Source organism: Oncorhynchus keta, chromosome 19 (assembly GCF_023373465.1).
Source record: "Oncorhynchus keta strain PuntledgeMale-10-30-2019 chromosome 19, Oket_V2, whole genome shotgun sequence".
NCBI lineage: Eukaryota > Metazoa > Chordata > Actinopteri > Salmoniformes > Salmonidae > Oncorhynchus > Oncorhynchus keta.
In genome coordinates, this window is record NC_068439.1 from 75,709,502 (window position 1) to 75,730,927 (window position 21,426).

Consider the following 21,426-nt stretch of genomic DNA (forward strand, 5'->3'; position numbering starts at 1 on the left):
TGCTCCTCCAATAGCCCTTTTGCCTGGTCATGTCACAGGCCTTTGGCCGGTGCCCAGTGGCTCAGAATAATCTAATCTACCCATTTCTACGGAAGTGCAGTGACATTATCCACTCAGAGAGGAGAAAAAGATGGCGGAAGGGGAATGATGAAGTGGTTTCGGAATCTCATGGATGTAAAAATCAAGGAAAATTGGATAATTGTCCAAAAGAATGGAAAACGTAGCAAACTAGACTACAGTGATGAGAATGTCACTTCTTATCTTGTAGGAGTATGGTTTATAAATGAGGAGCAGATGATTGGATTACCAATCTTGAAGAATCCATTTGAGATATCCAGACTGGTGAAGAGAGTGCTGGGTAAAGTGAAGGCTGTGAGGATCATGAGACGCGGCCTGGTTTAGATGTTTTGTGCTTCTGAGGATCAGAAGAAACGTGTGTTGCGTCTCACCCGATTTGATACGTTTGAAGTGTTGTGTGTGTGTCTCTTAGGAACAGGGCACCCCTCAAGGGGGTTATATCTGGAGTCACGTGGGAAGTAGATGTTGAAAAATATTCCTGGAGTGATTGATGCACTTCGGATTAATTGTGTGGTGAAGGGTGAAAAAGTGAAGACGGCTTAAGGGCCTGAAAAATCTGTTTTTTTTCTTATTTTTTTTCCTCCCTACTCCAGTGCATTTAGAGTAAATTAACTACAGAGTTAGAGCCTTTATCCCAAGACCAATGCAAGACCAATGAAGTGGGATCATTGTAAAGCTTTTGGTCATGTTTTGAGCGTTTGCAGAAGGGAGAAACCGAGATGTCCAAGTTGTGGAAAGCCGTACCACCCTCTCAGGCCCTAGAGCCGTACTGCCCTCTCAGGTCCTAGAGCCGTACCGCCCTCTCAGGCCCTAGATCCGTACCACCCTCCCAGGCCCTAGAGCCGTACCACCCTCTCAGGTCCTAGAGCCGTACCACCTTCTCAGGCCCAAGAGCCGTACCACCCTCTCAGGCCCTAGAGCCGTACCACCCTCTCAGGCCCTAGAGCCGTACCACCCTCTCAGGTCCTAGAGCCGTACCACCCTCTCAGGCCCTAGAGCCGTACCACCCTCTCAGGCCCTAGAGCCGTACCACCCTCTCACCACCCTCTCAGGCCCTAGAGCCGTACCACCCTCTCAGGCCCTAGAGCCGTACCACCCTCTCAGGTCCTAGAGCCGTACCACCCTCTCAGGCCCTAGAGCCGTACCACCCTCTCAGGCCCTAGAGCCGTACCACCCTCTCAGGCCCTAGAGCCGTACCACCCTCTCAGGCCCTAGAGCCGTACCACCCTCTCAGGTCCTAGAGCCGTACCACCCTCTCAGGCCCTAGAGCCGTACCACCCTCTCAGGTCCTAGAGCCGTACCACCCTCTCAGGTCCTAGAGCCTTACCACCCTCTCAGGCCCTAGAGCCGTACCACCCTCTCAGGTCCTAGAGCCGGCCCTAGAGCTGTACCACCCTCTCAGGCCCTAGAGCCGTACCACCCTCTCAGGCCCAAGAGCCGTACCACCCTCGCAGGTCCTAGAGCCATACCAGCCTCTCAGGCCCTAGAGCCGTACCACCCTCTCAGGCCCTAGAGCCGTACCACCCTCTCAGGCCCTAGAGCCGTACCACCCTCTCAGGCCCTAGAGCCGTATCACCCTCTCAGGTCCTAGAGCTGTACCACCCTCTCAGGTCCTAGAGCTGTACCACCCTCTCAGGTCCTAGAGCCGTACCACCCTCTCAGGTCCTAGAGCTGTACCACCCTCTCAGGTCCTAGAGCCGTACCACCCTCTCAGGTCCCTAGAGCTGTACCACCCTCTCAGGTCCTAGAGCCGTACCACCCTCTCAGGCCCTAGAGCCGTACCACCCTCTCAGGCCCTAGAGCCGTACCACCCTCTCAGGCCCTAGAGCCGTACCACCCTCTCAGGCCCTAGAGCCGTACCACCCTCTCAGGCCCTAGAGCCTTACCACCCTCTCAGGCCCTAGATCCGTACCACCCTCTCAGGCCCTAGAGCCGTACCACCCTCTCAGGCCCTAGAGCCTGAGAAGGGAGATATAGATAATTGAAAGTAGGAAGAAGTGGGAGTTTTGTTTTGCTTTGTCAATGTACTATTTTTATTTTGGTGGATTAAGTTAGTTTCCCTATAACATATGGCTTTTCTTTTTACCTTGTTTTGGCTTCAACCCGTCCAGTTGGTGGCGGCAACACACATTTTTGGGGTTGTAAGTCCGCCATAAACCCACAGAAGAAGAACACGAATAGGCGGATCAAAAAATAAATAATCCAATCGCGTTCGTTCTTTGCTGGCGGTTCATTTTAAATGTGTGGAAAACACAGGCGTAACCAGCTGTAGCCAACTTTTGCATTTTAAGATTTGAGAAGAGAAACGGTGAATATATTTTGTATAATTACAGAAACTGTAAGTTGTCTTTAGCTAGCTAAGTCTGAGTTGTACATTACATAATGTATGTAACGTTAGCTACCACTAACTCGACCGGTCCCTTTCATTAAGCTAGCTAACGTTAGCTATAAAATAACTGTTGTTGCCAAACTAACTTTAGCTTAGTGGCGCTTCAGCATTACTAAAATAACAAGATGCAAACCAAGAAAGTTAGCTAGCTAGTGTGTCATGAACAGCAGATTGCTGGCTAGTTAAATCAGCAAATGAGTCGTTTTATATAAAATCTAAGTTGGCCTAAAGTCTGTCGATAAAGGCACTTAAACCTAATTTCTCCTGTCAATGGATATGAGTGTCTGCTAATTGACTAAACTGTAAATGTTACTTCAGCCACATACTAACTGTTAGCTAGCTTGCGTTACTATTACCAAGTGTAAGTGTTTTTGTTTAGTATTCTAGTCGTAAACTAATATACGTTAGCGTTAGTAATGTCGAAGGAACACTGACAAATTCAGTACAATACAGTCCAATATAACTTAGTGAAGTGTGAATGTATGGTGTCATGTACACTGGTGTCATCATGTAATCTAGATTGTAGGCTACTTTTTATTTATTTTTATATTAGCATTTTAAAGTAATTAGCTAGTGAACATCCCCTTTTCTTTCAAAGTTGTGGTTATGGCCCAGGTGGAGGCAGAACGGGAGCTGTGTACAGAGAACACCCAGCCATTGAGAGAGGGATTGGCTGTGACTGGTCTGCACCTCAGCCACCAAGAGGGATCCTGTCATGCAGCCATCCAGCAACAGAGACAGTATGTCAACGCTGTCTTCACAATGTTACTAGCTAGCTATATTCAACCATTTTAGGTTTGGTGTTAAGAATCACTGTCCGGGCTATTCTGTTTTGTGTAGAGATATATTATCATATATGTTCTAGAGTTTGGTGTTGTGTGGATTTGGTGAGTTTCTACATGGGACATATCTTTAAAAGTTCACGTAGGCTCAGTCTATAAAATTGAAAGCTCCGTTTTGTGCCCCACAGAGCGTTTGAATTGGAACTCCGTATGTACACTGGAGATGATCCACTCGATATCTGGGATAGGTGAGATGTGCAGCAGTATATGAAATTCACCTCCCTCTGTACCCCACACACACACACACACACACACAGAGGTTTAGACATACACTTCCCCATGCTCCCTAACTTCACCTGCCATAATGGTATTTCTGTGTTTTTGTGTGATCTGTTTTTAACTTTTGTATAGGTACATTTTTTTAAAATCTGGTTAAACTTGCTTCCAGTCCAAAATGTCCCTCGGGACAATAGTTTGACCACACAGACACACACGCACACTCTGGGACCATACACAACTTTGGCTTCTGTGTTGTGCAGGTACCTAAAATGGACACTCAAGACCTACCCCCAGGGTAGTAAAGAGAGCAGTCTTACGGCCATGCTGGAGAGGGCTGTGCAGCTCTTTGCTCATGACAAGAAATACTACGATGACCCCCGTTACATCAACCTCTGGATCAATTTGGTGAGTGGCTAGTCCAGGTCGTTAGTGCGTGATCCTCCACTACTGTCCTGTATTGAAAGATGACCTCCATAGACAAACTCCGCTAGCGCCCTGGACCAGAGCTAGTGAGCGGCAACATGACATGGATTGCCAAAAGATTAAGGAATACCGATAGCCTCGTGTGCCACGCTTCTATGCTCACACTAGTGGTCAATGAGAATATCTACATTTTATGCGTGATCTTGTTCATATCCAATTTGTTTATTGAGCTAAGCCAGTTTATTGCCCACTCATACAATATCACACTTGCAAATGCATGCTTTACTAAGTATAGCCTGGAATATTGTAATCCAAATGAAATATTGCTCAGTTTCACTCAGTTTCAATAGTGAAATGGAGCAATATTCTCTGCATTCCCCAAGCTAATACTAGGTGTAGTAATGCATGTTTACAGCCATGTTTAGATGCTCGTATCAATTTGTATGAAAATGTGAACGGTTTGGAACATACATTTTCTAATCATTCTGAAAATAATCCCCATTTATTTGCTTCTGTTCCAGTGTTCTGACTGGAAGAATAAACTTCTGAACCAGTTAGAACCCCAAAGAGTATCAGTTTAGTTACTGTATATAAAAAAAATGTGCCTAGTGAAATCAATCGTTTTTACATTTGGCAATTTAATTTACTCTACCAATTAGCATGGATAGTGCAGCTGGCTATGGAATGGGTAAGCTAGTTTGATGGACAGATACTGTAAGTGCAAGTGCTAGAGGCAACGGACAGTTCACGGGTGAGGAGAGAGGGTGGACATGGAGGGAGCTTGGCTTAAAATGCAGAACATCATGATGTGGCTTGGAATGTGTTTAGGCTATTACTAGCGTCATAATTCAACTGAATTATAGACTAGACATTAGGAATATATTTGGAGCAAAAATAACATTAACCGGTTCTCAAGATTTGAAAATGTTTGTTTCAGTTCCTCAATGTGTTTTTTTTGGGGGGTTCTGTTCCTCGAACCTGTTCCAACCCCTGCCGTTCAATATACTGTACATTACTACTGGGTAAAGCACAGGCATTGGCTTGCATGCTATCACTACCCACCTGTTTGCATCGATACAGAACTCTGAACAATTGACCCAACTTGGGTTGTGTTCATTAGGGTACACAACGGAAAAGTTCCAAGTCATTTTGCAACATTAAACAATGAGATTTTCTTATTGGACATATCCAGGTAGTTCCTCCCTATTTGAGTTTGGTGCCTAATGGACACTGCTGTTTTGTAGGCCCAGAACAGCATGGAGCCCCTGGAAATGTTCAGCTACATGCAGGCCAACGGCATCGGACTCACTCGGGCTGACCTTTACATTACCTGGGCGGAGGAGTTTGAGAAGCACGGCAACTTCCAGAAGGCAGACGCCATCTTCCATGAGGGACTTAAGTGCAGAGCCCAGCCCATGGATAAACTTCAGCAATATCACAAGTGTGTGCTCCTTGTCTCTGTCCATTCCTTTGTTAGCTGTCCTATGTCTGCCTCTGTCTACGTCATATACAGAAGGGAGTAGGCTGTAAACAATATGCCCCATTACAAATAAGTCATAGTATTTAGATTTTAATTTGTACTGAACAGAATGTACTATTAGTTCATAGTAATTACTTTAGTGTGATTTAATGAGGATTTAGGCACAGCCCTTGTCCTTGCTTGTCTGTGGTTTGGTGATTATTATTTGTTCCTTTTAGTGGTTTCCAGGCCAGGGTGGCCCATCAGGCTTTGTCTGCAACTGAGGAGGAACCCGAACCAGCAAGAACCAGTATGGTAGACCTGAGACCACGGGGGAGAAAGAAGGCCGTCGCACCAGTCAATCGGACAGAGGCTGCAGGTTAGCCCTTTGTGGTCGTTACTAGGGGTTTAGCTGCAAAGTTGTTGCTCTACGAATGGGTGTGTAGATGGGGCTTTCTCAGCCAATCGGCACTGTTCTGAATTTAATGCTGTCTTTGAGGAAAGTGGATCCAGAGTCGATCTTGGTTGATGTTTAGAAAATGTTCTAAAATGTATTATTTTCAGATGAAATGCTGTACTTTGACGTAAGAAAAGGACACTGAGCCTTTGATTAAAAGTAAAGTAGGGATGTAGCGGTTGAGAACTGTTTTGTTATTTTTGGTAGGACACTCTCGAAGGCTGAACTTAGAGTTGCCCAGGCGGTCCGCTCGCCACATCCAGAAAAACCAGATCCTGGGGTGTAACGAGAACCAGGCGGATTCCCTTCAAGCTGCACAACTGAAGCTGGAACCTTGGATGGCACCACCCAGCAGCAGGGCCAACGAGAACCAAGTCATGCCTGAGCAATTGGCCGACATCAAGGTTTGACCACCGATGCCGATCTACATAGATAACTTGACCTGTCATTTAAATTGCATCAATGTGCACAGTTTCTAATCTTTGAGACTTTGTCGAGATAGCTTGCCAGTAGTGAATAGAATAGAGTTGGTAGTCTTTGGTTTGTGTTTTAATATGGAACTAATACCATTTTCTGTGGAACCTTTTTGTATTTGACTGTTTATAACTGTTATTATTAAGCCATTTTAAGGGGGTGTTCTTTGTCTTGGCAGATTCCCCAGAAGTCATGGTGTTCTGCCTCCAGTGTAACGGTCCCTGCCAGCAGGCTCAACTTCCAGCCTTTTGTGGAGGAAGGTGACCAGACCCCTTCTGTGTGAGTAGTGGAGGAGGGTGACCAGACCCTTCTGTGTGAGTAGTGGAGGAGGGTGACCAGACCCTTCTGTGTGAGTAGTGGAGGAGGGTGACCAGACCCCTTCTGTGTGAGTAGTGGAGGAGGGCGACCAGACCCTTCTGTGTGAGTAGTGGAGGAGGGTGACCAGACCCTTCTGTGTGAGTAGTGGAGGAGGGTGACCAGACCCCTTCTGTGTGAGTAGTGGAGGAGGGTGACCAGACACCTTCTGTGAGTAGTGGAGGAGGGTGACCAGACACCTTCTGTGTGAGTAGTGGAGGAGGGCGACCAGACACCTTCTGTGTGAGTAGTGGAGGAGGGTGACCAGACCCTTCTGTGTGAGTAGTGGAGGAGGGTGACCAGACACCTTCTGTGTGAGTAGTGGAAGAGGGCGACCAGACACCTTCTGTGTGAGTAGTGGAAGAGGGCGACCAGACAACTTCTGTGTGAGTAGCGGAGGAGGGCGACCAGACACCTTCTGTGTGAGTAGTGGAGGAGGGCGACCAGACACCTTCTGTGTGAGTAGTGGAGGAGGGCGACCAGACACCTTCTGTGTGAGTAGTGGAGGAGGGCGACCAGACACCTTCTGTGTGAGTAGTGGAGGAGGGCGACCAGACACCTTCTGTGTGAGTAGTGGAGGAGGGCGACCAGACACCTTCTGTGTGAGTAGTGGAGGAGGGCGACCAGACACCTTCTGTGAGTAGTGGAGGAGGGCGACCAGACACCTTCTGTGTGAGTAGTGGAGGAGGGTGACCAGACCCTTCTGTGTGAGTAGTGGAGGAGGGTGACCAGACCCCTTCTGTGTGAGTAGTGGAGGAGGGCGACCAGACCCCTTCTGTGTGAGTAGTGGAGGAGGGCGACCAGACACCTTCTGTGTGAGTAGTGGAGGAGGGCGACCAGACACCTTCTGTGTGAGTAGTGGAGGAGGGCGACCAGACACCTTCTGTGTGAGTAGTGGAGGAGGGCGACCAGACACCTTCTGTGTGAGTAGTGGAGGACCAAATTACATGACAATTACAACAAAACTCAATGAATAATGAACACTTATTTTTACTTAATAAAATACATATAATAATTTAGTCTCATAAATAAACATGTTCAATTTAGTTTGGTTTAAATCATTCAAAAACAATGTTGGAGAAGGTGACAATGCAGTATGTGCCATGTAAAAAAAGCTACCGTTTAAGTTCCTTGCTCAGAACATATGAAAGCTGGTGGTTCCTTTTTTTTCTGGTAAGAAGTTTGAGGTTATTATAGGACTCTCTCTATACCATTTGTATTTCATAGACCTTTGACTATTGGATGTTCTTTTTGGCACTATAGTATTGCCAGCCTAATCTCGGGAGTTGATAGGCTTGAAGTCATAAATAGCGCTGTGCTTCAAGCATTGTGAAAATCTGCTGGCAAACAGAGGAAAGTGCGGTTTGAATGAATGCTTACGAGCCTGCTGCTGCCTACCACTGCTCAGACTGCTCTATCAAATATCAAATCATAGACTTAATTATAATATAATAAACACACAGAAATACGACCCGTAGGTCATTAATATGGTCAAGTCCAGAAACTATCATTTCGAAAACAAAACGTTTATTCTTTTAGTGAAATACGGAACCGTTTTGTATTTTATCGAACAGGTGGCAACCTTAAGTTTAAGTATTGCTGTTACATTGCACAACCTTCAATGTTATGTCATAATTATGTAAAATTCTGGTAAATGAATTACGGTCTTTGTTAGGAAGATATGGTCTTCACACAGTTCGCAATGAGCCAGGCGACACAAACTGCTTCATATACCCTGACTCTGCTTACACTGAACGCAAGAGAAGTGACACAATTTCAGGCACCGCATTGATTATATGATTATATTACTCCGATTAATTGGTTGACCTCTAGACCAGACCCCTTCTTTGTGAGTTGTGGAGGAGGACTAAAGTTGACTCAAGCAGCTGATCTAGGGCCAGGTTAGAATAACTCCCCTCATGGTTAAAGATGGAATCTGCAAACTAATTTTCTTGTTACAAATGTCTCAAGTGTAAAGAGTAAGGTTCATACATGCATATAAAGAACACTCGCATGAATTTTCTACCTGTTCAGAATTTATTTTGGTGCATATTCTGGTCAAAAAATGTGTTTTTAGTAAAAGGAGTAAATTATGCTCTTAGAAACCATGGAAATTCTTGTTTGCAGTAGCTAACTAACCAAGTAGGCTAGCTAATGTCTAATCTCTGACCTAAATGCAGCAAAAATAATCTCCTCAACTTTCTCCACGGCTACAGGTCTGCGTGTAAGATTGACCCGGCAGTGAACACTGTCCTCTCTGATCGCCCGCCCCCCTCCAAAGAGGAGTCTGCGCTGGAGGAGGGAGGAGGAGGAGGCGGCGTGAAGGAACAGAGCATGTACCTCAAAGAGCTGCTGCTGAATGGCGCTGTGGAGCTGAGCATCGAAGAGCTGCGTGCCGAACACTACTTCGCACGCAAGCGGCAAGAAATCGAAGGTTACCATTGGACAGTAACTGTCACATTATACCTGGGATGTTCCATGACATTTGACATATTTCCTGTTTTCAAATACATCTTTTAATGTATAGACATACAACCGATATTGATTTGGACAAAATACTTGGGTAAAGCTGTGTGTGTATCCCATGTTCATGTACATTGTCGGGGAATAAAATGGGCTACTGTGCTTTCGACTGCTGTTTCACACGGTCACTCGGGGCCCTCCCTTTTTGTCTTCCCACTTTTTTTCATTTTTTATCACTGATCTTCTCTCCTCATATTGGCATATTCCCTCAAGGTCAACCACCAATGACCATTTATTCATTCTTTATTCCCACCCTTTCCTTTTGATAGAGACGATTCAACAGCAGAGACAAGCCAAAGAGAGGCTGAGGCAACAGATTGATGAGAAGCAACGACTGCTTCAGTTGCATCAATCCCAGCAACGACCACAACTATCACAACAGGCAAGTGGCAAAGACTCTTAATACACGGTTGTGTTCATTAGGGCACATCGTAGCGACGCGTTTTGTAACAAAGTGTCTCTTATTGGACAAATTCCGCTATCTACCCCTTTCGTTGCGTTTCTTGCCTACTGAACACTACCCTGGTTTGAGATATCTGAGCTTGCATTGCAAATGTCCAATGTGTTTCGCAATTGTGATTTGCCGTCCCTTATTTCTTTTCAGTTGGAGGTCTGTTTAGGAAACCCAGCTAGAAAGTGTTTAGACAAACTGCAGAGTTCATTGACGTCGACTGTGAGAGCAACTTGTTTGGGATAGTTAATATGGTTATCTGCTACTAGACTATCTGGGTCATGTTCAGTAGAGTGCACCGTAGCCAATATTTCCCCAGTTTTTTAAATGTTTTTATTTAGTATAGATGTATACCCCAGGAAGACTCTACTCTGCCAGTGCTTCTGAAAAATATCTTAGGGGTTGCAACAGGAAAATGAGTTTCTTATTGGACAAGTTAGTTCCTAAACATTTTCTCCTGCTGTCTAAAAGTGTTTTCATGCCAAATAAACAATTTCCTAACTTTTTGCTCCTAGGAGGTCACTGGGACTGATTCCATGCAAATAACAGAGTGTAGGTCTGGAACTGTCCTACCTAGCCGCCAACCGAATGCAATGGCCTTCCAGATCTTTGATGAAGGATCCCAGTCTGGCTCTGCACATGGGTCTGGGTAAGCCATTGAGACTCCTGTCGTATATCACTGCATTAATAAACATTATAAACTGGGTGGTTCGAGCCCTGAATTCTGATTGGCAGACAGCCGTGGTATATCAGACCGTATACCAAGGGTATGACAAAACATTTATTTTTACTGCACTAATTACATTGGTAACCAGTTTATAATAGCAATAAGGCACCTCTAGGGTTAGTGCTAGATAGATGTATGTATGGCCAATATACCACGGCTAAGGACTGCATCCAGGCACTCCTCGTTGTGTCGCGCATAAGAACAGCCGTTAGCCGTGGTATATTGTCCTTATACCCCACCTCGGGCCTGATTGCTTAAGTCTAGTTTACATTGTCATAGACAGTCAAACAAGTCATACTTTCACATGAATGAATTAGGCTAAATGACAATCAAATGTCTCCCCCATTTTACTTTACAGAAACCCTATTCCCTGTGAAAAGGACATGTGTCCAGGTTTGTGTTCATTAGTCTGCATCTATGCTATACACGCAACATACAAAACAAATGTGAGGTAAAAAAAAATATATATAGGTATTTGATAGTCAATTATCAACATTGACCTGTACTTGGCCTTTATCTGACATTTGACCTGTACTTGAGGTCTTTTTCTGACTTGATTGCTATTTTAGATGATGTTTTCCTGCCTGCTGGAGACAGAGGTCTTTGTTTTAAGACTCCATACCTGTTTCCAGGTAATTCTGAATGTACACAAGTCCTCTAAATGCCAACCTGCTTCAAAACCGTGTTAAGGTTAAGTTTTGTAACATGTGTTAAAACATGTTATTTTAACACAGTATTATTTGGAGGACTAATAATTATGCGGGAACAATGACACTAATCAAACTATTTCAGACTTTTCCATGCACTCCAACGGTGATCCTGTTTTTTTTGTGTGTGTTTTTTGACAGGTGGCAGTATCCCCAACTCTGAACGAACTCAATTATCTAAGGTTTGGACAGTTTTTGGAACAAGATCATTTGTGCTACAAAGTGATCTCTCTAATCTAGTACAGTTCAGACAAGACCATCAATGATCCTCTGCCTTTGAATGTAAAGCCTGTTCCCAGATCTGTTTGTGCGGTCTTGCTAACTCAGACCTGAGCTCAGTTTAGTGTACGTATGTTATCTGTTGGAAATTCCTGGTTGCACAAAAAAAAATCATATCAATAGGTAGATTGATTGACTTGTACCATCCAGAACTTCCCAGAGCGAACAGAGTCCCTGAACGAGGAGGTGGTCAGCGGCCACAAGAACAAGACTCTGTGCTCCAGCCCAGAGGACACGCAGGACTTTGTAAAGGCCGCCAAGATGGCCTCCTCTCCTTATCACGCCATGGGACAGAGGGTGGTCTCGCCCAACGCTGGGATTCTGACCAAGGAGCCCAGCATTACCACTCAACTTGACGCTGACTCGGACGGAAGGAAGAAGCTCAGGTATAGTTTGTCCACCCAATGACTTGACCGACAAGGGTCCACTAGCCTTATTGACGGTTTGATGGCAGCGAGCTCTGTAGCTTGTCCCCTTTCCCTCCCGGAGTCATTCTAAACCATCTCTGCCTGTGCAAGTCATGATGATAAGCCCAGGGCTGTGTTCATTGATGTGGGCACACCGTTGTAAAATGTTTGAAGGTATCTGAAAATGACCCTTTTCTTATTGGACAAGTTCAGGTAGTACCTCCCCTTTTCTTCAGTTTTATGCCTAATGAACACAACCCCGCTCAAATGGAAAATAAAGGGAAAAGTCACAACTTGCAGCTCTAATGTGTTACCAACATTCTAAAACCCATTGTATTGCTTTCACCAATTATGTCAGGACAGTAATTACATCAAGAATACTATCCATCTCCTTGACGTTTGCTCTGCAGCCCTATCCAAGAAGCCAGTCTGGAGGCTTGGGGCTCCATGGCTTCAGGCCCCACCTCCGCCTCCTCCGTGTGCACGAACTCTGGAGGCAAGGCCGTCCACCACCTCGGCAGACTGAAGGAGAGCCACTCAGAACCCCACCCCGAAGCCATGGACCAGAATTCACCATGCAGTGAGTATCTGGATGGTAGAGCATGGCGGTTTCAACTCCAGGGTTGTGGGTTTGATTCCCACGGGGGACCAGGACCGAGAAGGGGGGGGTGAAGTGTATGCACTACTGTACGTCGCTCTGCATAAGAGCCTGCTAGATGACGTAAATGTAAAAAAATAATAATAAACAGACTTTGCCACTGCTGAATTACACACAATCCTATTTCCAGTATAAGTTCTTACCTGCCTTTTCTTTGGCTGTCCAAGAAAGCTGCATTTCACCTCAAATCAATGTAAAAGTCCAGGCATTGTGTTGCACATGGCAGTTTAGTGGACCAACAAAAATAAGCGTTCTATTAATTTTTTATTAAAATACCTTTTCATTTGGATTGTTATCTTATGTTGCAGTAGAAGCATTGGTGCATAGTAGGTAACTGTTAACTCCATGTGGTCCATAAGAAACTATTAGTTATGAATTCATGTGCTCAATTGCACACTGACATTTAATTTCACCTATTTAACACTGCTGAATCTGACTTTGGAGGTTCAATCCAGTGCCCATTCATTTTGTATGACTAGTATATTTAAGACTCTTGGCTTCACTAGGAGCTGTAAGGAATAAGTCAAGTCTATTTGATGTTGGAATGCCTTGTTCTTCATTCTTGGTATTGCAGTACAACCTGTGATTGAGGACCCTTGCAGTGTGAGGGTGAGACAACGGCTGCTGGATCAAGTGGACCTGAGCTCCTTTCCAAACTTCTACTCAGAGGATTGTCCCCTTCCCATGGCTGAGGAAGATGGTGTACTGATTCTAGGTAGTTGAACTAATAATGATGGGTGGACGGTTTGGTTTTAATGAAGGGTGGACGGTTTGGTTTTAATGCCGGATTATAATACTATGCTTGTTTGTTTATTTAATTTTTTACCGTCTTGCTTAAAGGGAACGACACCTTTGCTACATATTCCAAGATGGACTATGAGAACTTTTCCATCTATGCAGGCCAAGGTGGAGGTGACGTTGCCATAAAGGTAAGGCAGTGAATGACTGAATTCAAAGTAGATTTAAATAACTGTCCTTCATGTGAGTTGATGAGTTGAATGATTTCCTTCATGTACACTCCACCTCAAACTGTATATGTATGCAGACTCCACCTCAAACTGTATATGTATGCAGACTCCACCTCAAACTGTATATGTATGCAGACTCCACCTCAAACTGTTTATGTATGCAGACTCCACCTCAAACTGTTTATGTATGCAGACTCCACCTCAAACTGTTTATGTATGCAGACTCCACCTCAAACTGTTTATGCAGACTATGCAGACTCCACCTCAAACTGTTTATGTATGCAGACTCCACCTCAAACTGTTTATGTATGCAGACTCCACCTCAAACTGTTTATGTATGCAGACTCCACCTCAAACTGTTTATGTATGCAGACTCCACCTCAAACTGTTTATGTATGCAGACTCCACCTCAAACTGTATATGTATGCAGACTCCACCTCAAACTGTATATGTATGCAGACTCCACCTCAAACTGTTTATGTATGCAGACTCCACCTCAAACTGTTTATGTATGCAGACTCCACCTCAAACTGTTTATGTATGCAGACTCCACCTCAAACTGTTTATGTATGCAGACTCCACCTCAAACTGTTTATGTATGCAGACTCTACCTCAAACTGTTTATGTATGCAGACTCCACCTCTATCGATCTAGAATTGCAGATTAAGCAAAATTGCACTGCTGGTTCGTTCGGAACGTTGAGGTTTTCCCCTCCTTGTTTTGCTATAAAGCTGAAGGATGGAGCTGGAGAAATCAAGTCCATATATGGTGCTATGGATGCAATGACTGACATTCCATGAGATCAACATGATGATTTTGACATTTACTTTACACGGTGTTCTCCAGGGATTTGATATCTAACACGTCACTTTTGCCTTGTGCAGCTGGAGCGCACCGCGGTGCCGTGGGACTTCTACATCGGCTCACAACTGAGGGAGCGACTAGCCCGGGACTCCCAGGCACCCGTCCACGACGCGGGGCGCTGCTTCCTGTTCCAGGATGGCTGCGTCACGGTCCACAAGGCCTCCCAGCAGAGCACACTGCGCGTGGGTAGTTCCACCCCTGTCCTCCATGCATTATTGTGCCCTTATAGAATCTGCTTTTAAATGTATTTATTTTGTTACCTTTTATTTAACTAGGCAAGTCAGAATAAATTATTATTTTCAATGACAGCCCAGGAACAGTTGATTAACTGACTTGTTCAGGGGCAGAATAACATATTTTTACTTTGTCTGCTCGGGGATTCAATCTTGCAACGTTTCCCCACCCCTAAAATAACAATAGCTCTGCGTATAAACCCTTTGCAAGATGTAATTTTATAGTCTACCTTGGGTCGTGTTCAGTAGGCATCAAACGGAAGAAAGTGATCTGAAACTAAGAGGTTCTATTTGAACTTGTCCATTAAGAACTGCTAGTTGAGTGTTCTTTTTGCAAAAAAAAACAATAGTTATGATGTGAAGAACAGGATCCTGATAGGAAAGAACCGTTAAAGTCTGTGGTTCCTCTCCTTCTGGCATACACAGGAGGTGGCAGAGGAGTCCTTTGAGGAAATCGTGGCCTCCCTGGCCATGCAGACAGTGGAGCTGGTGAGACTCATGCACTCCTGCCACCTGATCCACGGAGCTCTCAGTCCAGACACACTGGTCATGAATCGGTATGCACACACACACACACACAGTCCAGCCACGCATGCATATGAGTTTCCGAACGCAGACTTCTGACATCCAGGCATATCACTTACTCCCTGTAGTCCTTGCATGCTTTGCATACACTCACTGTGGGAGATCAACAGTAGGGCTGTTTTCCTACATGTCTATTTGATCTTTAAATCCAGTCATATTATCTACTAGTCAAGTCTTATATTTCTCCCCCCTCAGTCGTTATGATGAACCAATGGATGAGATCGGTGCTGCCGTGGCGCTGGACTTCTCCTGCTCCGTGGACCTGGAGCTTCAGCCGGAGGTGACAGCGGCACACATCCTCCCAGCAGCCCAGAACTTCATCACACAGGATCTACTAGCCCCCTCTGCCAGCCCCTATCAGGTACGGTACACACCTGTCTACAGCCTCTTGTTGGCACCGTCACATCGCTACATGCTTTCCGGAGGAAAGCTTAAGAAGACCTCAAGAATAAAGTCAATGTTTCACTATATATGCATACCCCAAAAACCCAAAATCGGCATCTTTATATTTTATTTACATTATGTAGGATGTATTTGATTTATTCATGTATTTATTGCATGGCGCCAATGCTCTTCTGTACCTCACCTGCATGTTTCTCTTTTTAATCATGTTCTTCCCTTATGTAAGATGCACTGCAATTAGGTTTTCTTAGGTAGCCTAGTGGTTAGAGCGTTGGACTAGTAACCGGAAGGTTGCAAGTTCAAACCCCCGAGCTGACAAGGTACAAATCTGTCGTTCTGCCCCTGAACAGTTAACCCATCTAGGCAGTCATTGAAAATAATATTTTTTTCTTAACTGACTTGCCTAGTTAAATAAAGGTAAAATAAATCAAATTTTCGATTCAGAGAGTTGCTCTCCCCTAGTCCAGTAGCTGTTGCTCTCCCTGATTACAGGTGGATCTCCTGGGCATTGCAGAGACTGTCCATACTCTGCTGAAGAAGAGAACCATGCGCCTGGTTAAGGAAGACTCCGTGTGGACACTGGAGGAATATCAGGAAGCACATCCCAGGTATAGTACAGTTTCCTTTTGTCATGTCCTGCCGCTGGGTCCTCACCATTTGCCACAGTCAGAAGGCCTGTCCTACTCGACCAATCGGATGAGGGGGTGATGACGTGTACCCCGGCTTACGGTTAGTGGGGAACGACCAATCAGATGAGGGAGTATGTGTATGCAGACGAGAGACTTGCGTTGCTTGAATCTAGTGTTCATTAATGATTAGCTTATTTATTATCTAATAAACCAACCGTTTTAAATGAGTCCTACTTGGATGTCTTACTCAAACTCTCCTAGCGAGCATGTTTGCCCTTACTACTTGTGTAAAACCAAAATAGGTTTAATATCTGCATTGTTTTTAAAATGGCATGTTGACAAATTGACACCTTGATTTTTAAATAAAAATCCACAAGTAAAATGTGGTTTCACATATTTCATAATTTTTTTAATATGACAACTTCAAACTTTTTTGCTTTGCGAGGTGTTAAAGTTCAGTTGGCCATTGTTATGTTAATGAAATCTGAAAAGCTCCAGTGGCCTGGCTGTGGCCCCAACTGAGAGATGGGTGCCAGTCCGCATAGATGGAAACTAAGTCTGAGCCTTTTGGGTAAAACACTGGAGTGAAACCCATCTGGTAATGTTCTATTAGCCCATCCACCCTCTTCTTAGGAAGACAAATGTAACCTTGTTTTACATTTTTTGTTTTTTACTGATATTTTGTTACATTTATTCCTGCACTTTACATACGGTACTTTTAATACACAGTTATGTTTTGATATACACATTATATATCAAACTTGAACTCTAAGAGATGCTATTTCAAAAATGAGACAGTTCCCACCAACCGGAATATGCCTCATCACACACCCTCATCTGATTGGTCCAGTAAGCGGGCCTTCTGACTTCGTGCCTGTGGTAACTAGTGATGACCCTGCTGATAAGTGGTCATGGAGAGAAAAGGATGAGGTTAGGAAGCCATTTAGGTATGTTGGAACACAACTGACTCCTGTCTTCCAATCCTCTTGTTTTTAACCATATTATCAAACACATTTATGTCACATGCGCCGAATACAACCGGTGTAGACTTCACTGTGAAAGGCTTACTTACGAGCCCTTACCCAACAATGCAGAGTTTACATTTATTTCATTTATTTTTTACAGATTTGCCAAAAAATCAATGTTAACCCAATAAAATGACAGGGGCTATATACAAGGAGTATGTGCAGGGATACGAGGTAGAGGTAATATCTACATTTAGGTAGGAGTAAAGGTGAATAGGCAATCGGGATAGATAATACACAGGGTCTGTAAATAGTCGGGTTGGCCACTTGATTAACTGTTCAGCAGTCTTATGGCTTGGGGGTAGATGCTGTTCCGGAGCCTTTTGGTTCCAGACTTGGTGCTCCTGTACTAGAGGTCAACCGATTTAATGATTTTTTTTTTTTTTTTCCCGATGCAAAGTTTTGTTTATTATTCATTTTGATTTATATATTTTTTTCATAATGACAATTACAACAATACTGGACCAACACTTTTATTTTAACTTAATATAATACATAAAATCTATTTCGTCTCAAATAATGAAACATGCTCAATTTGGTTTAAATAATGCAAAAATGGTGTTTAAGAAAGTAAATGTGCAATATGTGCCATGTAAACTATTTTTTTTTACAGCTAACGTGTAAGTTCCTTGCTCAGAACATGTGAAAGCTGGTGGTTCAATATTCCCAGTTAAGTTTTAGGTTGAAGTTATTATAGGAATTATGACACGTTGACTATTTCTATACCATTTGTATTTCATATACCTTTGACTATTGGATGTTCTAATAGTCACTTTAGTATTGCCAGCTGAATCTCGGGAGTTGATAGGCTTGAAGTCATAAACAGATGTGAAGCAAGCATTGCTTAGAGCTGCTGGCAAAAGCAGTAAAGTTTGAATGAATGCTTACGAGCCTGCTGCTGCCTAAGTCAGACTGCTCTATCAAATATGAAATCATAGACTTAATTATAATAAACACAAATATATCAGCGTTAGTTTCTGGATTTGACCATATTAATGACCTATCATTTTGAAGACAAAACGTTTATTCTTTCAGTGAAATACGGAACCTATCAGTATTTTATCGAACGGGCAGCAACCCTAAGTTTAAATATTGCTGTTACGTTGCACAACCTTCAATGTTATGTCATAATTATGTAACATTCTGGTAAATTAGTTTGCAATGAGCCAATTGGCCCAAACTGTTGTAAATACCCTGACTCTGTGTGCAATGAATGCAGGAGAAGTGACACAATCTCCTTAGTTAATATTGCCTGCTAACATTAATTTCTTAACTAAATATGCAGGTTTTAAAAATGAATAAATAAAAACTTGTGTAATTAAGGCAGGCATTGATGTTCATTCGTGCAACGGTTGTGCTTCTTTTTTTTGTTGCAAATATGCTTTTGTTAATTAAATCATCCACCGTTTGGCGAAGTAGGCTGTGATTCGATGATAAATTAACCGCATTGATTATATGCAACACAGGACAAGCTAGGTAACGCATGTGTAGTTAGTTTTTTTTACAAGGTTAATGCTAGCTAGCAACTTACCTTGGCTCCTTGCTGCACTCGCGTAACAGGTGGTCAGCCTGACAATTAATCGGTTGCCCTCTATCCTGTACCGCTTGCCGTGTGGGAGCAGAGAACAGTCTATGACCTGGGTGGCTGGAGTCTTTGACCATTTTTAGGACTTTCCTCTGACAGTAGTTTCCATACCAAGTGGTGATGCAGCCAGTCAAGATGCATTCAATGGTGCAGCTGTAGAACTTTGAGGAACTTGAAGCTCTCGACCAGCTCCACGACAGCCCTGTTGATGTGAATGGGGTTGTGCTCGGCCCTCTGTTTACTGCAGTCCATGATCAGCTCCTGTGTTTAGCTCGCGTTAAGGGAGAGGTTGTCCTGGCACCAAACTGCTAGGTCATGTTGTCGGTCATAAGACTTAACACCATTGCGTCGTCAGCAAACTTAATGATGGCGTCTTGAGTCGTGCATGGCCACTTGTGGGTGAATGGAGTACAGGAGGGACCAAGCACGCGCCCCTGGGGGGCTCCCGTGTTGATGGTCAGTGTGGCTGGTGTGTTGCCTACCCTCCACCTGTAGACTGCCCGTCAGGAAGTCCAGGATCCAGTTGCAGAGGGAGTATTTCGGTCCCTTGGTCATTAGCTTGGAGGACACTAGTGTTGAACGCTGCTGAGCTGTAGTCAATGAACAACATTCTCACGTAGGTGTTTCTTTTGTCCAGATTGAAGAGGGCAGTATGAAGTACCATAGCAATTGTGACATGTGTTGGGGCGAATTGGAGTGGATCCAGGGTTTCTGTGATAATTGTGTTGTGAGCCATGACCAGCATTTCATGGTGACAGATGTGAGTGCTACGGGTCGGTAGTCATTCAGGCAGTTTACCTTAGTGTTCTTGAGCACAGGGACAATGGTAGTCTGCTTGAAACGTGTTGGTATTACAGACTCGGACAGGTTGAAAATGTCAGTGAAGACGCTGGTCAGCGCATGCTCTGAGTATGCGTCCTAGTAATCCTGCGGCCTTGTACCAAATCCATGAAGTGAACGAGTGCACAATTTGGGAGAAAGGACACATTATTAGATTATTGGGATGCAGATATTGTCTTTCATCCCCTGTCCCTCTTCTTATTTACAGTGACCGGAGCGATGCGTTTTGGAGCAAGTTCTTCCGGACCGTTCTGAATCCCGGAGACAGGCCTTCTGTATCAGTTCTCACAGACCTACTTGAAGACATGAAGAAGTCTACATTTGCTTGCTATGGCGCCTAGTTTTCTTTCCTAGCACTACCTTCCTAGTGATTTATCCGTGTGGCTATTTAGATTTTATTTGTCTCATAGATGTTGCCGTTATTGTTTTGCTAGTCCCTTAGTTTTTTCCTCATTTCAATGTAATCGTTTTTCTGTTAAATGCGATTGTTCATAATAAAGTATACGTCTTATTCATTATGACTGTTTTGTTTGTTTTTTAATGGTTGTATTCATTTTTAGGATGTACCGCCTATATATGGCCTGTAGAGGGTGTTGTCCTGGTGGTATTGATCATAGACAAGTCACCTCTGAACTGTTTTATGGTACATGAACAGAGAGAGTTATAATCTGAGTTATGTCTTAAGTTGGAGCATGGCATACACTTGCAGTTAACCAGCCAGACTTGCGTTGTGTGTTTTCGGGGGGGGTAGATGTAACATAGTAAATGTAAATCCAGAACATTCCAATTAGTGTAAGTTACATTTGGTCTGACATGCAGTGCCTTCAGAAGGTATTCACAGCCCTTGACTTCTTGCACATTTTTGTTTCAGCCTGAATTGAAAATGGAATAAATGTATACATTTGATTTTGTCACCTAAACACTACCCCAAAATTTAAATGAAATTGTTTTGGGAAATTTGTACAACTGAAAAGCTGAAAAGTCAGAAGTATACATTTGCTTAAGTCACTGGTTTCATGGACTTTTTATTACTATGTAATCTCTGTACCCCACACACACTTGATCTGTAAGGTCCCTCAGTCAAACACCGGGGGGTGGGGGGGGTGAATATCCCTTTGCGCATGAAGTTATTAATTACGCTTTGGATGGTGTATCAATACATCCAGTTACTGAAAACATACAGGCGTCTTTCCTAACTGTTGCTGAAGAGGAAGGAAACCACTCAGATTTCACCATGAGGGCAATGGTGATTTAAAAAATAAAAATTACGTAGCTTAATGGCTGTGATAACTGAGGATGTGTTATCAACATTGTAGTTACTCCACAATACTAACCTAATTGACAGAGTGAAAAGTAGCCTGTAAAGAATACAAATATTTCAAAATATGCATCCTGTTTGCAACAAGGCACTAAAGTAATACTGCAAAAAAAAATGTGAAGCAATTCAACAAATTGTCCTGTTTTGGGGGCAAATCCAATACAACACATACTGAACACCACTCCATATTTTTAACCATAGTGGTGGCTGCATCATGTTATGGGTATGCGTGTAATCGTTAACGCAGTTATCCAATCTCAGTCCTTGTGACCCCAAGGGGTGCATATTTGTTTTTTTTGCCCTAATACTACACAGCTGATTTAATATCAAAGCTTGATTAGTTTATTTGAATCTGCTTTGTAATGCTAGGACAAAACAAACGGTTAAACAATAAATGGAATGGAGCTAAGCACAAGCAAATTCCTCTGGAAAACTGGGTTGTCTACTTTCCACCAGACACTGGGAGGTGACTTCACCTTTCAGCAGAACAATAACCTAAAACACAAGGCCAACTCCACACAAGTTAATTA

At 43.7% G+C, this 21,426-nt stretch overlaps 1 protein-coding gene and 1 long non-coding RNA gene across 7 annotated transcripts; one reads left to right on the forward strand and one right to left on the reverse strand.

The window, feature by feature from the left end:
• The first annotated feature begins 2,220 nt into the window (after positions 1 to 2,220).
• LOC118398866 (mitotic checkpoint serine/threonine-protein kinase BUB1 beta-like) lies at positions 2,221 to 20,096 on the forward strand. 4 transcript variants are annotated; one of them, XM_035794641.2, is made up of 23 exons: positions 2,221 to 2,386; positions 3,066 to 3,207; positions 3,438 to 3,497; positions 3,789 to 3,933; positions 5,196 to 5,392; positions 5,650 to 5,789; positions 6,075 to 6,271; positions 6,520 to 6,620; positions 8,912 to 9,129; positions 9,488 to 9,600; positions 10,185 to 10,318; positions 10,755 to 10,789; positions 10,966 to 11,028; positions 11,245 to 11,285; positions 11,533 to 11,768; positions 12,200 to 12,369; positions 13,013 to 13,162; positions 13,288 to 13,376; positions 14,300 to 14,461; positions 14,939 to 15,069; positions 15,293 to 15,458; positions 15,992 to 16,107; positions 19,787 to 20,096. In XM_035794641.2, the coding sequence occupies exons 2-23, from the start codon at positions 3,074 to 3,076 to the stop codon at positions 19,917 to 19,919; spliced, it is 2,931 nt and encodes a 976-aa protein (XP_035650534.1). In that variant the 5' UTR covers positions 2,221 to 2,386; positions 3,066 to 3,073; the 3' UTR covers positions 19,920 to 20,096. The 4 variants fall into 4 exon arrangements, with proteins under 4 accessions (XP_035650534.1, XP_035650538.1, XP_035650537.1 ...); XM_035794644.2 differs by having other exon boundaries at positions 2,222 to 2,386; positions 13,022 to 13,162; XM_035794643.1 differs by having other exon boundaries at positions 2,273 to 2,416.
• Positions 6,601 to 8,898, reverse strand: LOC127909487 (uncharacterized). Of its 3 annotated transcripts, none has more exons than XR_008071424.1 (3): positions 7,504 to 8,898; positions 6,932 to 7,326; positions 6,601 to 6,683 (listed from the first exon to the last, which is right to left on the reverse strand). It is a non-coding gene; the product is annotated as an uncharacterized LOC127909487 (long non-coding RNA). The 3 variants fall into 3 exon arrangements; XR_008071425.1 differs by lacking the exon at positions 6,601 to 6,683 and adding an exon at positions 6,759 to 6,789; XR_008071426.1 differs by lacking the exon at positions 6,601 to 6,683 and adding an exon at positions 6,886 to 6,931 and having other exon boundaries at positions 7,111 to 7,326.
• Positions 20,097 to 21,426: the final 1,330 nt, after the last annotated feature.

Excerpts from the sequence above, each read along its gene's own strand:
- LOC118398866 (XM_035794641.2), top strand. The coding sequence starts at position 3,074 with ATGGCCCAGGTGGAGGCAGAACGGGAGCTGTGTACAGAGAACACCCAG. Across the intron at positions 9,130-9,487 it reads CAAGCGGCAAGAAATCGAAG|AGACGATTCAACAGCAGAGA; the intron begins GTTACCATTGGA and ends TCCTTTTGATAG. Across the intron at positions 15,459-15,991 it reads CCTCTGCCAGCCCCTATCAG|GTGGATCTCCTGGGCATTGC; the intron begins GTACGGTACACA and ends CCCTGATTACAG.